Source organism: Sesamum indicum, linkage group LG2 (assembly GCF_000512975.1).
Source record: "Sesamum indicum cultivar Zhongzhi No. 13 linkage group LG2, S_indicum_v1.0, whole genome shotgun sequence".
NCBI lineage: Eukaryota > Viridiplantae > Streptophyta > Magnoliopsida > Lamiales > Pedaliaceae > Sesamum > Sesamum indicum.
Window position 1 is genome coordinate 7,839,523 of NC_026146.1, and position 16,155 is coordinate 7,855,677.

The 16,155-nt window shown below is 33.2% G+C and overlaps 2 protein-coding genes across 2 annotated transcripts; both read left to right on the forward strand.

The window, feature by feature from the left end:
* Window positions 659-2,656, forward strand: LOC105155583 (3-oxo-Delta(4,5)-steroid 5-beta-reductase-like). The gene is made up of 2 exons (XM_011071474.2): window positions 659-759; window positions 1,211-2,656. Exons 1-2 carry the CDS (start codon window positions 721-723, stop codon window positions 2,333-2,335), a joined length of 1,164 nt encoding a protein of 387 aa, XP_011069776.1. The 5' UTR covers window positions 659-720; the 3' UTR covers window positions 2,336-2,656.
* On the forward strand, window positions 10,820-13,510 carry LOC105155584 (iridoid synthase-like). The gene is made up of 2 exons (XM_011071475.2): window positions 10,820-11,014; window positions 12,282-13,510. The coding sequence occupies exons 1-2, from the start codon at window positions 10,958-10,960 to the stop codon at window positions 13,326-13,328; spliced, it is 1,104 nt and encodes a 367-aa protein (XP_011069777.1). The 5' UTR covers window positions 10,820-10,957; the 3' UTR covers window positions 13,329-13,510.

Genomic DNA, 16,155 nt, shown 5'->3' on the forward strand with positions numbered 1-16,155 from the left:
TCGATTAATGTAAGTAGCTTACTTTTCACAAAAAGAAGAAAGAGAAAAGGAAATTAGACTTGAGATTATAATCTAACACTAAAAAAATATGATTTTTTGTTATGATTAATTGTTATAGTCATTAAAAAAAATTATTATTAACTAGATTTTATATTTTTAACTAGATTTTATTGGTTATGAGTTTAAATCATGGTATATAACTATTATTAACGACATTTAAAATTATTTTTTTCATGACTTTTAGCCATTGTATGTGTTTTAGCAACACTCGCAAAAATCAAGACCAACAATTGTCGCGTAGCCATAGTCAATGACTTTTTGCTACCGCCGTTAATTTTTAATCATGACAATTAGCTATGATTAAATATTATATTTATCTTGTACTGAGTAAAAAAAGATCGTGATTAATACAAATTAACCATGGCTGGACAACTGCTATTAGTTGTTCTTTCTACAGTAAGGCCAAAACATTAGCATAATTAAAACCATGACAATTTTTTTGTCATAGTTAAAAATCATGTCAAATATTAAATAATTATAATAAAAATTTAAATTTTTGTATTGATTTTATTTTATTGAAAGTAACAATATTCATTTTTACAATTTTGAAGTGGTGGTCGCTGCTAAAAGCATCTAAGTACAACTCCACATGTATATAAAGACAGATAGTCACATACTTCACTCTATATGAACTAAATCAACCACATAGTTGCTGCAACAATGAGCTGGTGGTGGAAAGGTGCTCTTGGAGCTGCCCTGGCAAGTCTCCCTCCCTCAATTAATTATCTATCTCTGAAAACCCTTATTTACTTTATTTTTCCAATGCTTTTTAGATAAATATGGATAATAACATAATATGTACTATGATGGTGGTTTTTTAAATTATTTCAATTTAAAGAAATAGTTTATCTAGAGGTACAAATCACAAAGTCTTGTACTTTGTGCTAATTCAGCTTATTACGATCGATATTTTTTAACTCGAATGTTGATCAAATTTAAATTAATTATATAGTAAAGCTATACTTAAATTTGATAGGTTACTGTACGAGAAAAGCGTATAGAATGACCAAATAAATAAATATGCAGGGTAGTAATGCTTAGACTATGATTGATTTTTTGTAACAGGAAATATATAGCTTTATATTATATATAGGAAAATGTCATTGCTATAATATAATTGATTGACATTTCTTGTGCTCCAACATTGCAGAGAAAGCCCGAAGAGAACAGCGGCCCTCAGAATGTGGCCCTAATCGTCGGAGTCACCGGAATCGTCGGCAACAGTTTGGCAGAAATTCTGCCGGTTTCTGAAACCCCCGGCGGCCCGTGGAAGGTATATGGCGTTGCACGCCGCCCACGGCCTTCCTGGAATGCTGACCATCCCGTTCAATACATCCAGTGCGACGTCTCTGACGCCAAACAGACACAAGCCAAACTCTCACCCTTAACTGATGTCACACACATCTTCTGGGTCACGTGGGGCAACCGCCCCACGGAATCTGAATGTTGTGATCTCAATGGCGCCATGTTCCAGAACGTCCTGGACGCCATCATGCCCAACTGCCCCAACCTCACCCACATCTGCGTCCAAACAGGGCACAAACACTACATCGGGCCATTCGAGGCCTTCGGCAAGATAAAGCCCCACGAGACGCCTTTCGTCGAGGACGTGCCAAGGCTGGACGCCCCCAACTTCTACTACACGTTGGAAGATGTCGCGTTGGACGCCTGCAAGAAGAAGCCGGGCCTGACGTGGTCCGTCCACCGGCCAGCAGTGATCTTCGGGTTCTCCCCTTATAGCATGATGAACATGCTCGACAGCCTGTGCGTCTACGCCGCAATCTGCAAGCACGAAAAGGTGCCCCTCAAATTTCCAGGCACGAAAGCCGCCTGGAACTGCTACTTCGTGGCGTCGGATGCTGACCTGATTGCTGAGCAGCAGATTTGGTGTTCGGTGGATCCCAATGGGAAGAACGAAGCGTTTAACTGCAGCAACGGGGACGTTTTCAAGTGGAAACACTTGTGGAAGGTTTTGGCTGACAAGTTCGGGGTGGAGTATGAGGAATTCGACGAAAATCAGGAGTACGTTAGCCTGGCGGAAAGGATGAAGGACAAGGGCCCTGTGTGGGACGAAATTGTGAAGAAAAATAACCTCACACCAACGAAGCTGGAAGAGGTTTCAACTTTCTGGTTTGTTGATTTGATGTTTGGAGGGGAGTGTATGTTGGATAGCATGAACAAGAGCAAAGAGCATGGATTTTTTGGATTCAGGAACAGTCAGAATTCACTCATTTCCGTCATTGATAAAATGAAAGCCCACAAGATAGTTCCTTGAGGATTGCACTAAGATTCAGGCAGTGTTCTTCAGCAATATGAGTAACATTTAACAGAGTTTTATTATTCTTCTGGGAATTAGACGTCTCGGTTGCTCTTGAATTTGAGCTTTCTTGCAGTGAGCAGTGTTTTGAATCACTGTTGAAACACGGGAAAATAAAGGGTGTTGCTCTGTTGTTTCGGAATATGTTTTTTAATAGGGTATGTAAACAGTTTCCCGTTCTCAAGAACTCATAAGCACTTTTTCATTTAGTTACATGTTTAGACATCATGCAGAACATTATCGACTAGACATCATCATACATCTTATGTTGTTTCTGGATCTTGTTAGTACGATACTGCATACTTTTTTATTATCCTTATGCCACTATTCAAATTTCTCAAACGTCAAATGTTCTCCGAACAACGACCCTTTCGGCAAAGTTTGAGGTAGAGACTTGTCCAATATATAAATTTGATTCTCGAAATCGAGAACTATCCTTAGATTTCTCAGCCAATTAGTGCAGTTGGTTCCATTGAATTTATTTGGCTCAAGTATAAAAGTTAGTGGATTCTTAGACATCTACAATTAACAGAAAAATAAAGGGTATTGCTATGTTGTTTCGGAATATGTTTTTTAATAGGGTATGTATAGTTTCCATTTCTCAAGAACTCATAAGCACTTTTTCATTTTGTCCGAATAATTTAGTTACATGTTTAGAAATTCTGGTCTGAACTAATTAATTGTTAGGATCACGTCAGTATAGTTTCTTTCCTCCATGAATCAGCATAGAGATCTTTGAGCTTCTCTGCTAGGAATAACGTCACCACTCTATGCTCTAGTACAAACGATCCTTCAACGATTTTAGCACTGGAAAAGCTTTCGTCACGACATTTCTAATATGTTAGTCCAGTACCTGCATAAAGGTGTTGTTTCTGGATCTTGTTAGTACGATACTGCATACATTTCGATTATCCTCATACCACTGTTCAAATTTCTCGAACGTCAAATATTCTCCCAAGAGGAACCCTTTCGGCAAAGTTTGAGGTAAAGACTTGTCCAATATATAAATTTGGTTCTCGAAATCGAGGACTATTCTTAAATTTTCCAGCTAATTAGTGTAGTTGGTTCCATTGAATTTATTTGGTTCAAGTATAAAAGTTAGTGGATTCTTAGACATCTACAATTAATAGAAAAATAAAGGGTACTGCTCTATTGTTTCGGAATGTTTTTTAATAGGGTATGTAAACAGATTCCCTTTCTCAAGAACTCATAAGCACTTTTTGATTTTGTCTGAATAATTTAGTTACATGTTTGGAAATTCTAGTCTGAACTAATTAATTGGTAGAATTTAATCAATTATGTAATACAAATTAGATTAAAAATACACGTATTTGTTCATTCTACCTCAATTAAAATATGATAAGATAAGTAACATATAAGTGTTAACAAAAGAATTCAAATGCATTCATTGAATATGTCTTTTCATCAATTTGTTAAGAGCGTATAGGAAACACTATTTTTAAGAAAGTTGTATAAAACCAAACTCCCACTATTTCCTTGCCTATATAGGTTTAACCTATTAACTCAAGTACTTTGTAGGACGAAGATTTGTCATACAATTAAGACCAAAATGGTTCATTGAAACACCAATCAAAGTCCAACTAAGTACTTAATTTGATTTTTTCCTTATCAGGGACCGTTTGACTATGGTCACATTCTCATTTTACGTATTCAAGAACTCTCACTAAATACACACTCTCTCAATCAAATCGAAAGTTACACAGGAGAGTAAATTGCTCTATTTTAGAAATTATATAGGATAAATTATCGTATTTTAAAAAATATAAAGAGGTAAATCGCTATTTGTTTTTTCATAAGGGAATAATTCGCTTATTTCCGATATCCCAATGAATTGCTTGCATTTTTCACTTTTTTCTTGTATAAATAGGCTTCTTTTCTTTTTGTAACAGGTATGAGTTTAATCAATTCTGACCCAGAAATACCTGGCTATGGAATTCTTCTTTTTCCTTCCTATTTGCAGGATTATCTCACAGACCTTTCTCTGCTTTCACCTTTCTCAAACTAAAGAAAGCAAAGAGTCTCACCAATGTGTCTCTATTACTTTAATAATAGTAATTGAATAGTTATACAAATTCAATATTTTTAATTAGTGTATATTAATTATTGATCATTGAAATTCATAATATACTTATTAACTCGTTCACTAAAAATAAATTAAAATTAGATGTATTCTTGATAAAAATAAAAAATAAAAAATCAATTCCAAGGATTAGATAAAGTTCATGAACTTTTCTTTATTTACTAGTAGGAAAAAAGAAAATTTTCGTCCTATAACTTTGATCTAAATTCATTTTGATCCTTTATTTTTGGCAATATTATATTTGTTCCTTTATCTATCAATTTTGCGTAAATTTGGTCATTTAGCTAATTTATAACTCTTTTGCCCTTTTGGTGATACAGGCTAATAGTCCATCTTAATGCTCTAAGTGTAATATACACAAATATCTTTTCAATAAACCTAAACTCTTATAGCATTTTAGACAAACATTAGCTACAAGATGCAAAATGAATGGATATATATAAACTAAAATTGCTCTTGAAAAGTTATGTAGGGTAAAATTGTCCAAAGTTGGGTCAAATGACTAAAATTAAGTAATTTTGAAAGTTATCGGACTAAAACAAAAATGGGTAAATTTAAATAACTAAAATTAATAGCAGGAAAATTTTGATTAAATAAATAATTTTTCCTTTACTAATATTTGATGATTTGAAAATTGAAAAAGAACAAAAATTAAGGAAAAGATGAATGTTACTAATTTTTATGGTCATTAATACATTCAGCTGGATATTCTCTCAGTCATACCAAAACGAAATGATAAGGATTCCAGCTACAATTGGTTATTAGCATATTTTTTTGAAATTTTATTTTATTATTATTATTATAGGATTATATCAAAATATCAACTAATAAAAAAAATTATTGTAAAATCATATCTATTCATAATCCGTAATAGAACTCAAATTTAGATTTCTATGGTTCAAATTATTTTGACCCTAATCTTGATAAGAAAGTGACTCTTCCCTATAGGGATTTATGAAGTACCTAATGTCAAAAATGCAATTTACACCCCTATGATATGAGTAACGAGCAAAGAAATTCCTGTAAAAAATAATATAGTAAATTATCTTCTGTGTTTTGAAAAATGAAGCAAATTACCCTCCTATCTAGACCATTTAGGGAGATAATTTGCTTTAATTTTCAAAACACAAAAAGGTAATTTACTAATTTTTTTTTATATAGATTTATTTGCTCATTTCACACCTCCAAAAGCTGCAAAGTGGAACTTTTAGCAAGTCATTTATGAGATTATTTCTCTAAAGTTACGTTTATATTTACAAATTGATTTCACTAGAAAGCGGTTCCACGCTTTCTCTTTCTTCCTCATAAATAATTCTGCTCGTTTCCCACGCGCCGTGTCGTCCACCACAACCACCTTCGTCTTATCTTCGAATACGACTAGACGATGGGCACTTGGCAGTTGATGGGGGTCCAGTTGGGAGACTATCTGAAAAGACTAAAATACCCTCGCAGGATCAGAAATTCGCGCTTTCTTTATGATCGGGTGGAATCGCGGGGATGTGTTATCACCATCAACGGTGGTCCCACATTTGAGAAGTGGAGATCTCAACACATGGAATAATCGGTACTCATACGGACATTTCATCTTAGGATCAATACAATTTATTCCCCTATAATATTGAAAATGAGTACATTACCTCCTTATGAAAAAAATTAGCAATTTACTTCTTTTTACTTTTTAAAATGAAGCAATTTACCTCCCTATATGAGGTAAATTGATTCATTTTAAAAATTATAGGAGGGTAAATTGTTGTATTTTAAAAGATACAGAGAGGTAAATCGCTATTTATTTTTTCATAAGAGGATAATTTGCTCATTTAAGAAATCATTGGGGTTGCTTGCATTTTTCCCTTTCATCTTATAAGTAATCCAGAGCCATTTGGGGGCCAAGGTACGCCATTAATTGAGAGAATACCATGCTTTATTTTTTTCAAACATCAAAAAATTTTAACTGGAGACCTTTTAACAGTCTAATATTTGTTCGTTTTATTGAGTTGGAAATAATAATTATCAGGATTGGACTTATACCTTCGGGGACCCAGCTATCTCGAACAAGTGCACATACTCACTTAAAAGTTATCTAATTTCCAGGTCAAGAATTTATGAGAATTACATATGTGATTTTAATTGTTCTTCATCTAACTGACCACAAGTATAATTTGTCATCCATGATGACTGTAAATCGTTATATATATATATATAATATGGCTTGAATATGCGACCTCACAAAACAACCTCAGTCTTGGCCACATAATCTTTCCAAATTGGTGATAGGTCCTGAGAATTGAAACATGTACGTTAGTCTTGTCGGCTTCGTACCCAACTAAAGCCCTTCAAGACTCAAGTTAGTTCGGGTCAAGATAAAAATATGCAATTAGAAGGTGAACAGTCAAAAGTAATTAATGTCAGTTACCTCAAGTGAGTAGTACCCGAGTATTTATAAGATTCAATTTGACACTGTAGATCAAGCTACATATCACAATTGGGGCGTCTCCCAGCTCTAATAGAACGGTGCATAATTCTTCCTGCTTTGTCGGGTCGGACTACGGGTCAAAGTGTGGGGCAGGTCCATTGTCGCAGTGGAATGACCCAACAATTTGCGGATCTTTTTAACTATACAGAAATAAGATTACTGACCAAAGGATCAAGTCACAATATTTATGTATATATTTAGTGATAGAGACTTTTACTTTTTTCATACTTGTTTTAATAATCACGGTTATCTTTTGAAAATTATCATTACAAAAAACACCAGAAAAAAATGATTATTAGTTACAATTTTAATAGCTGGACTAAAAATTATAGTAAATAATTTTTATTGACCACGGTTAAATAAAACGACATAAAAATATAGCTTTTTTTCACCAAGAAAAAAGTTATTTATTATGGTTAAAAGCCATAGTAAAAATATTTTTCATGGCAAATAACTTAGCCACCATCGCAGATACCATGGCCATTTTATAAAATTTATCGCATTTTCAAATATAATTAAAAAAATCTAAGTCAGCTTTAGTGTCAGGAGTGAAAGATAAGTCTAATAAAATTAGGTGTTAACAATATTTATTAAATTTTAACAGCTACGATTTTGAAGAAAAAGTCGGTTTTGGATGTACTTTTTATAGAACTTTTTCTATTAAATGGAACTATATATTTACAAAACCTCTAAAAATGAATTATATATATATATTAAAATCCACCAAAGAATTTAATTTAAAAGTATAACCTACCAACTTTTTATTAGAAAATCCAAATATTTAACAAATATAGTTAAAATTTAACTTTTGCAAACTTATATTTAACTCTTAAAATAAAAAACAAAATTGACTTAGATTTTTTTATTATATTTTTATATCAGATAAGCTTTATAAACTTATTCATAATTTTATTTTTTTTGTTAAATACTGAGAAATAGAGATTGTTTATTCAAGTTAAACAATATATTATATATTATTATGTTCACAAGAGTTCAAAGTTTCTATATTCACATAAGATAATTACAAGATATCGACATAAAAAAAAATATAAACAACTTAATTTTTCATTTTAAAAAATGACTAGTTTGATAATTTTACAAATTTAATGTACTAAAGTGATAAAATCAAATTATACGAACATTTTACCATCCAAAAAGTCAAGATCCGACCACATTTTCGCTGAAAAATGGTCAAAATGACCAGATCGAGATAAAAACTAAGGTTCAAAGATACTAAAGCCAAAAAATAAAGTTGAGGGATCAAAGCGATTCTAAATAAAAATTTAAGGAGTCAAATATAATATTTACGACATATAAATTGAAATTTGTTTTTCATAATTTTGTGTAACATTATGCATGAAATTTTCTTTTCATACACCGAACCGGCCTCCGTAATTATTTCAATTATCCCGAAGTAGCAATGTGATCTCTACGTATATGTATATTCGATCCCCTCAAACTTTCACTTTTGGATTCGTCTTTGCCTACGAGCACGCATTATACCACTGATCTACAAATGCCCTTTGCTCACTATGAATAGATTGTTGTTAGATTCATTTAACTGGGAACACCTTAAACTTTCAAAGAACAAGTGGTGTTAAAAAAATGGGTAAATTACGACAATCTGTCTTGAGGTTTGATATAATTATAAATATTCCCTTATTATAGGTAAAATTACTAATACCCCTCTGATTTCAACGGTTGTCTAACAATTAGCTCAATTCGTTAGGTTTTCATTCATTTTTTATGGTGAACTGACCAAAATGCCCTTATGGATTAAAATTATAATTTTATTTATTTTTTTAAAAAAAAATTATTTTTTATGGACTAAGTGAATAATTTTTTAATATTTTTAAAAAAAAATTCATCCATCCCATTTGATTTTTTTATAATTTTTAAAAAAATAAAAAATACAGTAAGGGCAAAGTTGATAATTTTATACATCCATCCAAAAATTATATAATTTCATCAAATTTCAGTGGGGTATTTATAATTTTTCAAACAACGAGAAAATATTGATAATCGTGTCAAATTTTGGAAGAAGTCGTTGTAATTTATCCTAAAAAAATTAAAAGAAAAAAGAGAGAGTGAAGAGTGAGACTAATTTTCTTTTTTCTTTCCCTTCTTTTCGACTTTTTATGTTGGCGCACGCGATCCACGTTGATTATTTTACTGTGTAATGCTCAAGTTGACTGCAATTCTAGGCAACAGTGATATATGTGGATTCTCCTTGTCTGCTTCACATGTTATGTAGGCAAAATTACATTTTTAACCTCATAGAATAAGTGGATTTCCACAGTTTGACAAAGTTTTTAGACGCCTCCAAATAAATTTAGGTGGTGTTTGGCTGAGCTCATAATCTATCAGATATTTCATAAGATGTTTTGAAAAGTTTAAAGGTGTAAAAAATCATTTGAACATGTTATTTTAAAGAGTTTATAAGATCATAAATTAAGATGATTTGAATATGATAAACTCTTTAAAAAAGAAATAAAGTTTACCTATTTTTTTAAATATTTTTTAAACTCTGTAAGACTAATATTTTTATAGGGATGATTAAACCGTTCTTCCTTAAAGTCTGATGCAGTACACGTAGATCCCCTTTGGTTGAAAAATTACATCTACTATTCATGATGTTTGTTTTTGTCCGAAAAATAAATTTATATATTAGTAAAATTCATAAAATTTATTGACATCAGCAAACAAGTTGAATGAAAATTTATATTTGTCCCTTATTCATGACTACGCTCAGGCTCTACTCAATCAGGTCACGCGATCGGTCCCACTTGGTTGCAACCCCGGCTGATCACCTTAGGCGAGGCTATATTGGTTTTGCAGTTCGCATGCTTTTTGATCGTTTGTTCGAGAATATATGAATATTTATCGGCCTTTAGATTTATCGATCAGGGTCAAGCTAATTATTGTAATGCTTCACTCACAGCTACAAGAAGGTTTTAATCCCTTCCGCCTTAATTTGTACTCATGAATGAGCAGCTCCTTTTTAACTAAAAGAAGATAGAACCGATAAAATCTAGTTCTTTCGGCGTTTCGCTTGTTATAGCATGTCCTATCCTCTTTTCAAAGCAATCCAAGGTCGGATGGTGTGAACAGCCTATTGCATTTAACCAACGCATAACGGACTTGTGGAACCCAAAGATCGCCTTGGGACCACTCTTCCCACACCCAAGATCCACAAGAATCTTACGAACATTTATGTAGTGTAGCAAGGATTTTATAATACGTTGTGGTGTTCTCCTCGAAAAAAAAAGGTCACGAAAAATTGTAATTTAAGTCCCGTAATTATAGGATTTGAATCCTTTCAAATGTGTGGGTGTTTGTCTCACTTAATATGAGGTTATTGTATTATCAAATTTATTGCATAATGAGTTTATTGATCGAGTTGATGTATTTATCAAGTTTATTGATATTGATGAATATATAATCACCGTTCCTATAAAAATATATAAAAAAGAAAAGATAAAACCTATAATGAGTGACAATTTTAGTATTGTTGGAATTGAATTTGACAATTAAGCCCCACAATTTTTTCAAAAAAAAAAAAAGAAAGAAATGGCACGTTAAGAACATAATTCTCCTAAAATTGCAATCTAACCTGAAATTGAGGCTCACGTGAGGGGCACCTGCCAAATTCTGGCATCAAATTTGTAGGCTGATTTTGTCCTTAGCATACAATTCTTTTTAAATTGTGGTGTTCAATTGCAAAATTAAATTCAAATAGGACATAATCATGGACCAAAGTTGCAATTTTCCTATATGGATAGATATGGACCCATTGCTCACTACACTTGAAATTTTTATTGACATCTTTATTTTCATTTAAGTTTTCACTATATATACCTCAGCACCAGTCTGGTAGCCCCTGAGAACGAGTTTCAGGAGCGCTGATCAGCTCTCCTCCCTCAGCTGCATCTCAAAACCTCTTCACCACTACCTTCCAATTGTTAGTACTCTTTGCTCTTTAGTTTCTTCTCAATTTGAAGGCAACATGTATCTTGATACAACGAGCTGGTGGTTCAAAAGGTCCATTGGAGAAGTTGATAAGGTATGTTTGTAGGCTTCAATATATTTTTTGTCCCGTAACTTGGTTTATTTGGTATTTATTTCCTTTAATTTTTTAGTGTAGCATTTTGGTTCTTCATCTTTTTAATTTTCACATTTTCAGTATTTTTTTTCTGTCGGAGTTCACTCTTTTTGCAGGAAAAGTAGTACACATGCATCTCATGTAACCTTTTAAAATTGGGGCTACTGTTTCTATTTAGCTCATTTTTGCCAGCATTTTTTATTTTTTGCGATTTCAACTGGAGTTCACCCTTCTGGCAGTGCAGGTGAACTCTGGCGATTATAAGACTAAAACCATGAAAATTAAAGAGATTCAGGACCAAAACATTACCCTAAAAAATTCAAAGGATGAAAATACAAAATGACCTATGTTATAAGACCACAAATGCATTTAATCCTATGTCTATTACGTATTTTTAATTAGTTAACAATATTATTTGTCAGTAATTAATCACCAATTCAAATTCAAATCCTCTCTTACAATTGTGTTTGATTTGATGGATTTGGATTTAAGGATTTCGAATCTATACCTAGTTCAATAGCTTTATAATTCTTAACTCAGTTATCTCAAAATAAATAGTTACAATGACTCAATAACGCCTAACTACAAATCCAAGATGTAATTTAAAGCTCATGGGTCAATAGCGTCTTACCTTATTCCTCTCTGATCGGAATAGGACGACACCAAATCTTCTTCTTTGTTAATTTTAGCTCTCATGGTGTTAATAATTAAACTTGATTAAAGGTGGAGTTTGAGGACAACTACCTTTAACTGCTTTGGCTTCTCTATTTTTGTAATAATAACTCCATACGTGTTTGGTTCATTTTAACTACGTACTTGGGAAGGATTTAAAGTCTTTCGATTATCATTTTGAGCAATTTTTAGTAACAATGTGAATGCTTCTAAATTCTTCCAAATTTGAATTGTTTTTCTCTAAATTTTTTCTCAAAAATCCAAAACCGGCATCACACAATTGTCTAATGTTTAATGAATTTGGAACAAAAATTTAAATACATAATAATAAATCTACTATTTTCATTTTTAGTTATTTTTAATAATATTGTGATGGATATATTTTAAATATATTTAATATAAAATCATCGAAAAAAAAATTTAAATTAATCCCTTATTCAAATTTACATTCATCAATACAAATGCAAGATTTCATATTGATGTATGGATGGTTGGGGGCAGAGAGAAGAGAAATTTCTATATTTAACTCTTTCTTTTCTCACATTTTATCCTGCAGAAAAAGGTTGAACCAAATGGTGTTGCCCCGAGTTACCAGAGCGTTGCACTCATTGTAGGCGTCACGGGCATCGCCGGCAGTGGCTCGGCTGGGCTGGCCAACCTGCATGTCGAATACGTCCAATGCGACATTGCCAAAACCGAAGAAACGTATTCCAAGTTGTCTCCGCTCACTGATATCACCCACATTTTCTACGTCTCCTGGACGGGCTCCGAGGACTGTGAACTGAACACGCTCATGTTCAGGAACATCCTGGACGCCGTCATCCCGAATGCGCCGAATCTCAAACACCTCAGCCTCCAAACAGGCATCAAATACTACTGGGGAAACATGGCCGAAATGGACAGCAGCAACCAGCCACACGACTGCCCGTTCTACGAGAATATGCCCAGACTAAAACAAGAGAACTTCTACTATAACCTGGAAGACTTAGTCTACGAATCGGCCCTGAGAAAGAACAGCTTAACCTGGTCCATCCACAGGCCCGCCCTGATTTTCGGGTTCTCCCCTTGCAGCATGATGAACACTGTCAGCACACTCAGCGTCTACGCCGCAATTTGCAAGCACGAGAACAAGCCGTTGGTGTACACGGGCACTGAGGTCTCCTGGACCTGTTTGTGGGATGCCGTGGATGCCGACTTACTAGCCGAGCACTTCCTGTGGACGGCGACAGATCCTAAGGCCAAGAACCAGGCCTTCAACATTAACAACGGCGACGTTTTTAAGTGGAAGCACATGTGGGATGTGCTGGCGCAGCAGTTTGGGCTGGAGGCCGTGGGGTATGAAGGGAAGGAGCCGGTTCTGTTGGAGGATTTGATGAAGGATAAGGAGGGTGTGTGGGACGAGATTGTGAAGAAGCACGATCTGGTTCCGACGAAGCTGAGAGACATAGCGGCGTTTTGGCTGGCTGATGTTGTGTTCAGGAACAAGGAGACTCTGTGCAGCATGAACAAGAACAGGGAGTTCGGGTTCATGGGGTTCAGGGACACCACCAAGTCATTTGTTAATACTATTAACAAGATGAGAGCTTATAGGTTCATTCCTTGAGTGTGTTTAATTAATTACTACACCTATGATCGATGGTATAAGGACTGAATAAGGATGAAATTAGCAGCTGATGATGATTGTAATACTGCTCGTAATTAAGTTTTTGAATATGATCTTGTGATTGTTTGACTGGTTTTATGAAACTACTATAGCAAATGAAATGTTTGATATTATTATGGTTTTTTTTTTTTAAAACCCCCCCCCCCCCCAAAAAAAAAAAAGAATCATGTAATCAACTTATAACGATTAATGGCATATAATTTACATCGTATGTTTAAATTTCATAGGCCCCCGAATTTTGTACATTTTGTTTTTAAATTAAATATAAATTTACTTTTTTATATATCCCACCAAAAAAGTTTGTTATTTTTTGAAGCATTATACATAAATTTCCATTCTTATTATATATTGAGGCAAATTGTAATTTATCTACATGTAACATGGGAAATAGGCGAACAATCTTCTTATGAAAAAAGAATCACCAATTTACCTCCCTCAACTTCTAAAAAATGTGCAAAGCAGCCCCTTCACGCAGGCGGTGTGGATCACGCGCCTTTGGTGCGATTCTACTTCAGTTTTTGTTATAAAATGATTATTATACCCTTAATTATAAATCGTTAGATTTTGTTTTATATATATATATCAACAGTTCAGATTTTATAAATAAATCGATGGTATATTTTTTTTATTTAAATCAATTATTTATATTTGATATATAAATCAATGACTCACATCCATTTAAATCAAATCAATGATTCAAATTTATCCAAATTATAAAAATAAATTGATAAAAAATTAAAAATAGATTTATACAATAAATAATATGTAAAGTATACATATACATATATAGATATACATATATACAAACAGTATTTTAATAAATAAATAAATAAATACAGAAAAAAAAAATAGGTAGAATCATGAGGGGGTGGCGGCACAAGCGGAGGGAGAGGCAGGGGGAGGCCGAGGGAGAGATTGAGACGGTGGCAGAAGAGGGGGTGGGAGTGGCGGTTGTGGAAGGAAGATGACCAATCTTTTTCTTTTTAATTATTTGTATTTTTTTATTTTTATAAGTTTTATGCATAAATTATGAATAAATTTCAATCTCTAATTTGAAGAAACAAGACATTGATCATAGATTAAGTAACATATGATCAGCTGGTCCGTAGATGGGTAAAGATAAAGTTTAAATAATTGATTTTTATTATATAAGATCCAAGAGTTGTGAAATAAAAACAAAAAAAAAAAAGACTAAAAAATGTATAAAAATTCTTCTGTTATAAAAATAGACTAAAAATCCTATTGTGTTTCTTAAACGTAGCTCAATCGTCTCTCTTCGTAAAGTCGAACTAACGGCGTTAATTTTTTTTTTTATAAAATAATCATTATACCCTTACTTAATATGTATTGTTTCTTATTTTATTGTTTCTTATTTTAATGACTATTGGATCTTTTTTGATTAAATATTGATCGTTAGATCTAATCAATTAATATCAATCGTTAGATTTAAAAAAAAAAATAAAAAGTCTAGATTCAACAAATTATTTAACTTATAATATATATAAATAATTTGAAATTAAAAAATATATTATTATTATATATATTGAAAAAAACTAATTGGCCACCCCCATTCCTTACCCCGTCGACGGCGCGAATATTCAAACCATAGTATCTCCGCAAATGATTTACCAAAATAAGTGAGGTCATTATCGTCTGAATCGCCTTGAAGATACGAGTCTAATGGTGGTGGTCTACGATCGAGATTCATCCGGACGGCGACGAATCGACGCCAAAGCGGTTCGACAGTTGTGGCATGAGTCCAGTCTTTCCAATTGACGAAAACTCAAACTAAATGTATGAAAATATTCCTCTTGAAGATAAGACTCGAATGGTACCACTGGCAGTTGAAAACTCGTGGGGACGGTGCCAGAAACTTAGAGACAAGTTTTCAGCACACAAAACAAGCAAAAAAAAAATATTTTATTATTTAGACATATAAAAGGTATTTTAGTTCAAAATGACCTAAAATATTGACCAAAACGGCATAAACAGACAACCAAGCACACCACCCATGTGTTCATGCCACTTTCCATCAATTGTTAACAGAATGAGGGCTTTTTGCTGAGTTTTACAAAATAGAAACGGGTTTTTAGCTATTTCCAGAATACAAGGGTTCTTTTAGCTTTTTCAACAAAACACAGGGGGGTAATATGAATTTTAACCAAAAAAAAAAATCACACATGCATAACACTACTCACCTGAAGGGGATATTTTATACTTTTGTTAAACATTAAAAGAAGGAATAAATCGCTATTTTATTTTTCATAAGGGAACTGTTACCTACTTTTCATACCACATATAGATAGACTGCCATTTTCCCTTATATATTGGCCACCTTAATTATTTTAATTGCCCTCACTACAAATTCAATATATAAATATAATTTTCCGACTCTCTCCAACCTGTACTTTTAAATTCGTCCTATCAATCACACATCTCCTGTCTACCATCAAGCATTATCCAAGTGGTCCACCAACATTCCTCACCCACAATGGACTGTTGCCAGAGTTATCATGAACTCCCATTTCAAGTTTTGGAGAATTCAGTGATTGTCCGAGAAAGAATAGAGTAAGAACAATTTCATTTCTATTACGTTTTTCGACTTTTTTGTGGTTGTGTGTGTGTTATGTGGGCGCACGCGATCCATGTTCATTATATTATTGTGTAAATGACAAACCAAACGTACCTCTCAGCCTCAAGATTGGTCCCTCTCAATCTAGTGATGCTCAGGTTGACTGCAGTACTAGACGACAATGACTGGATTCCT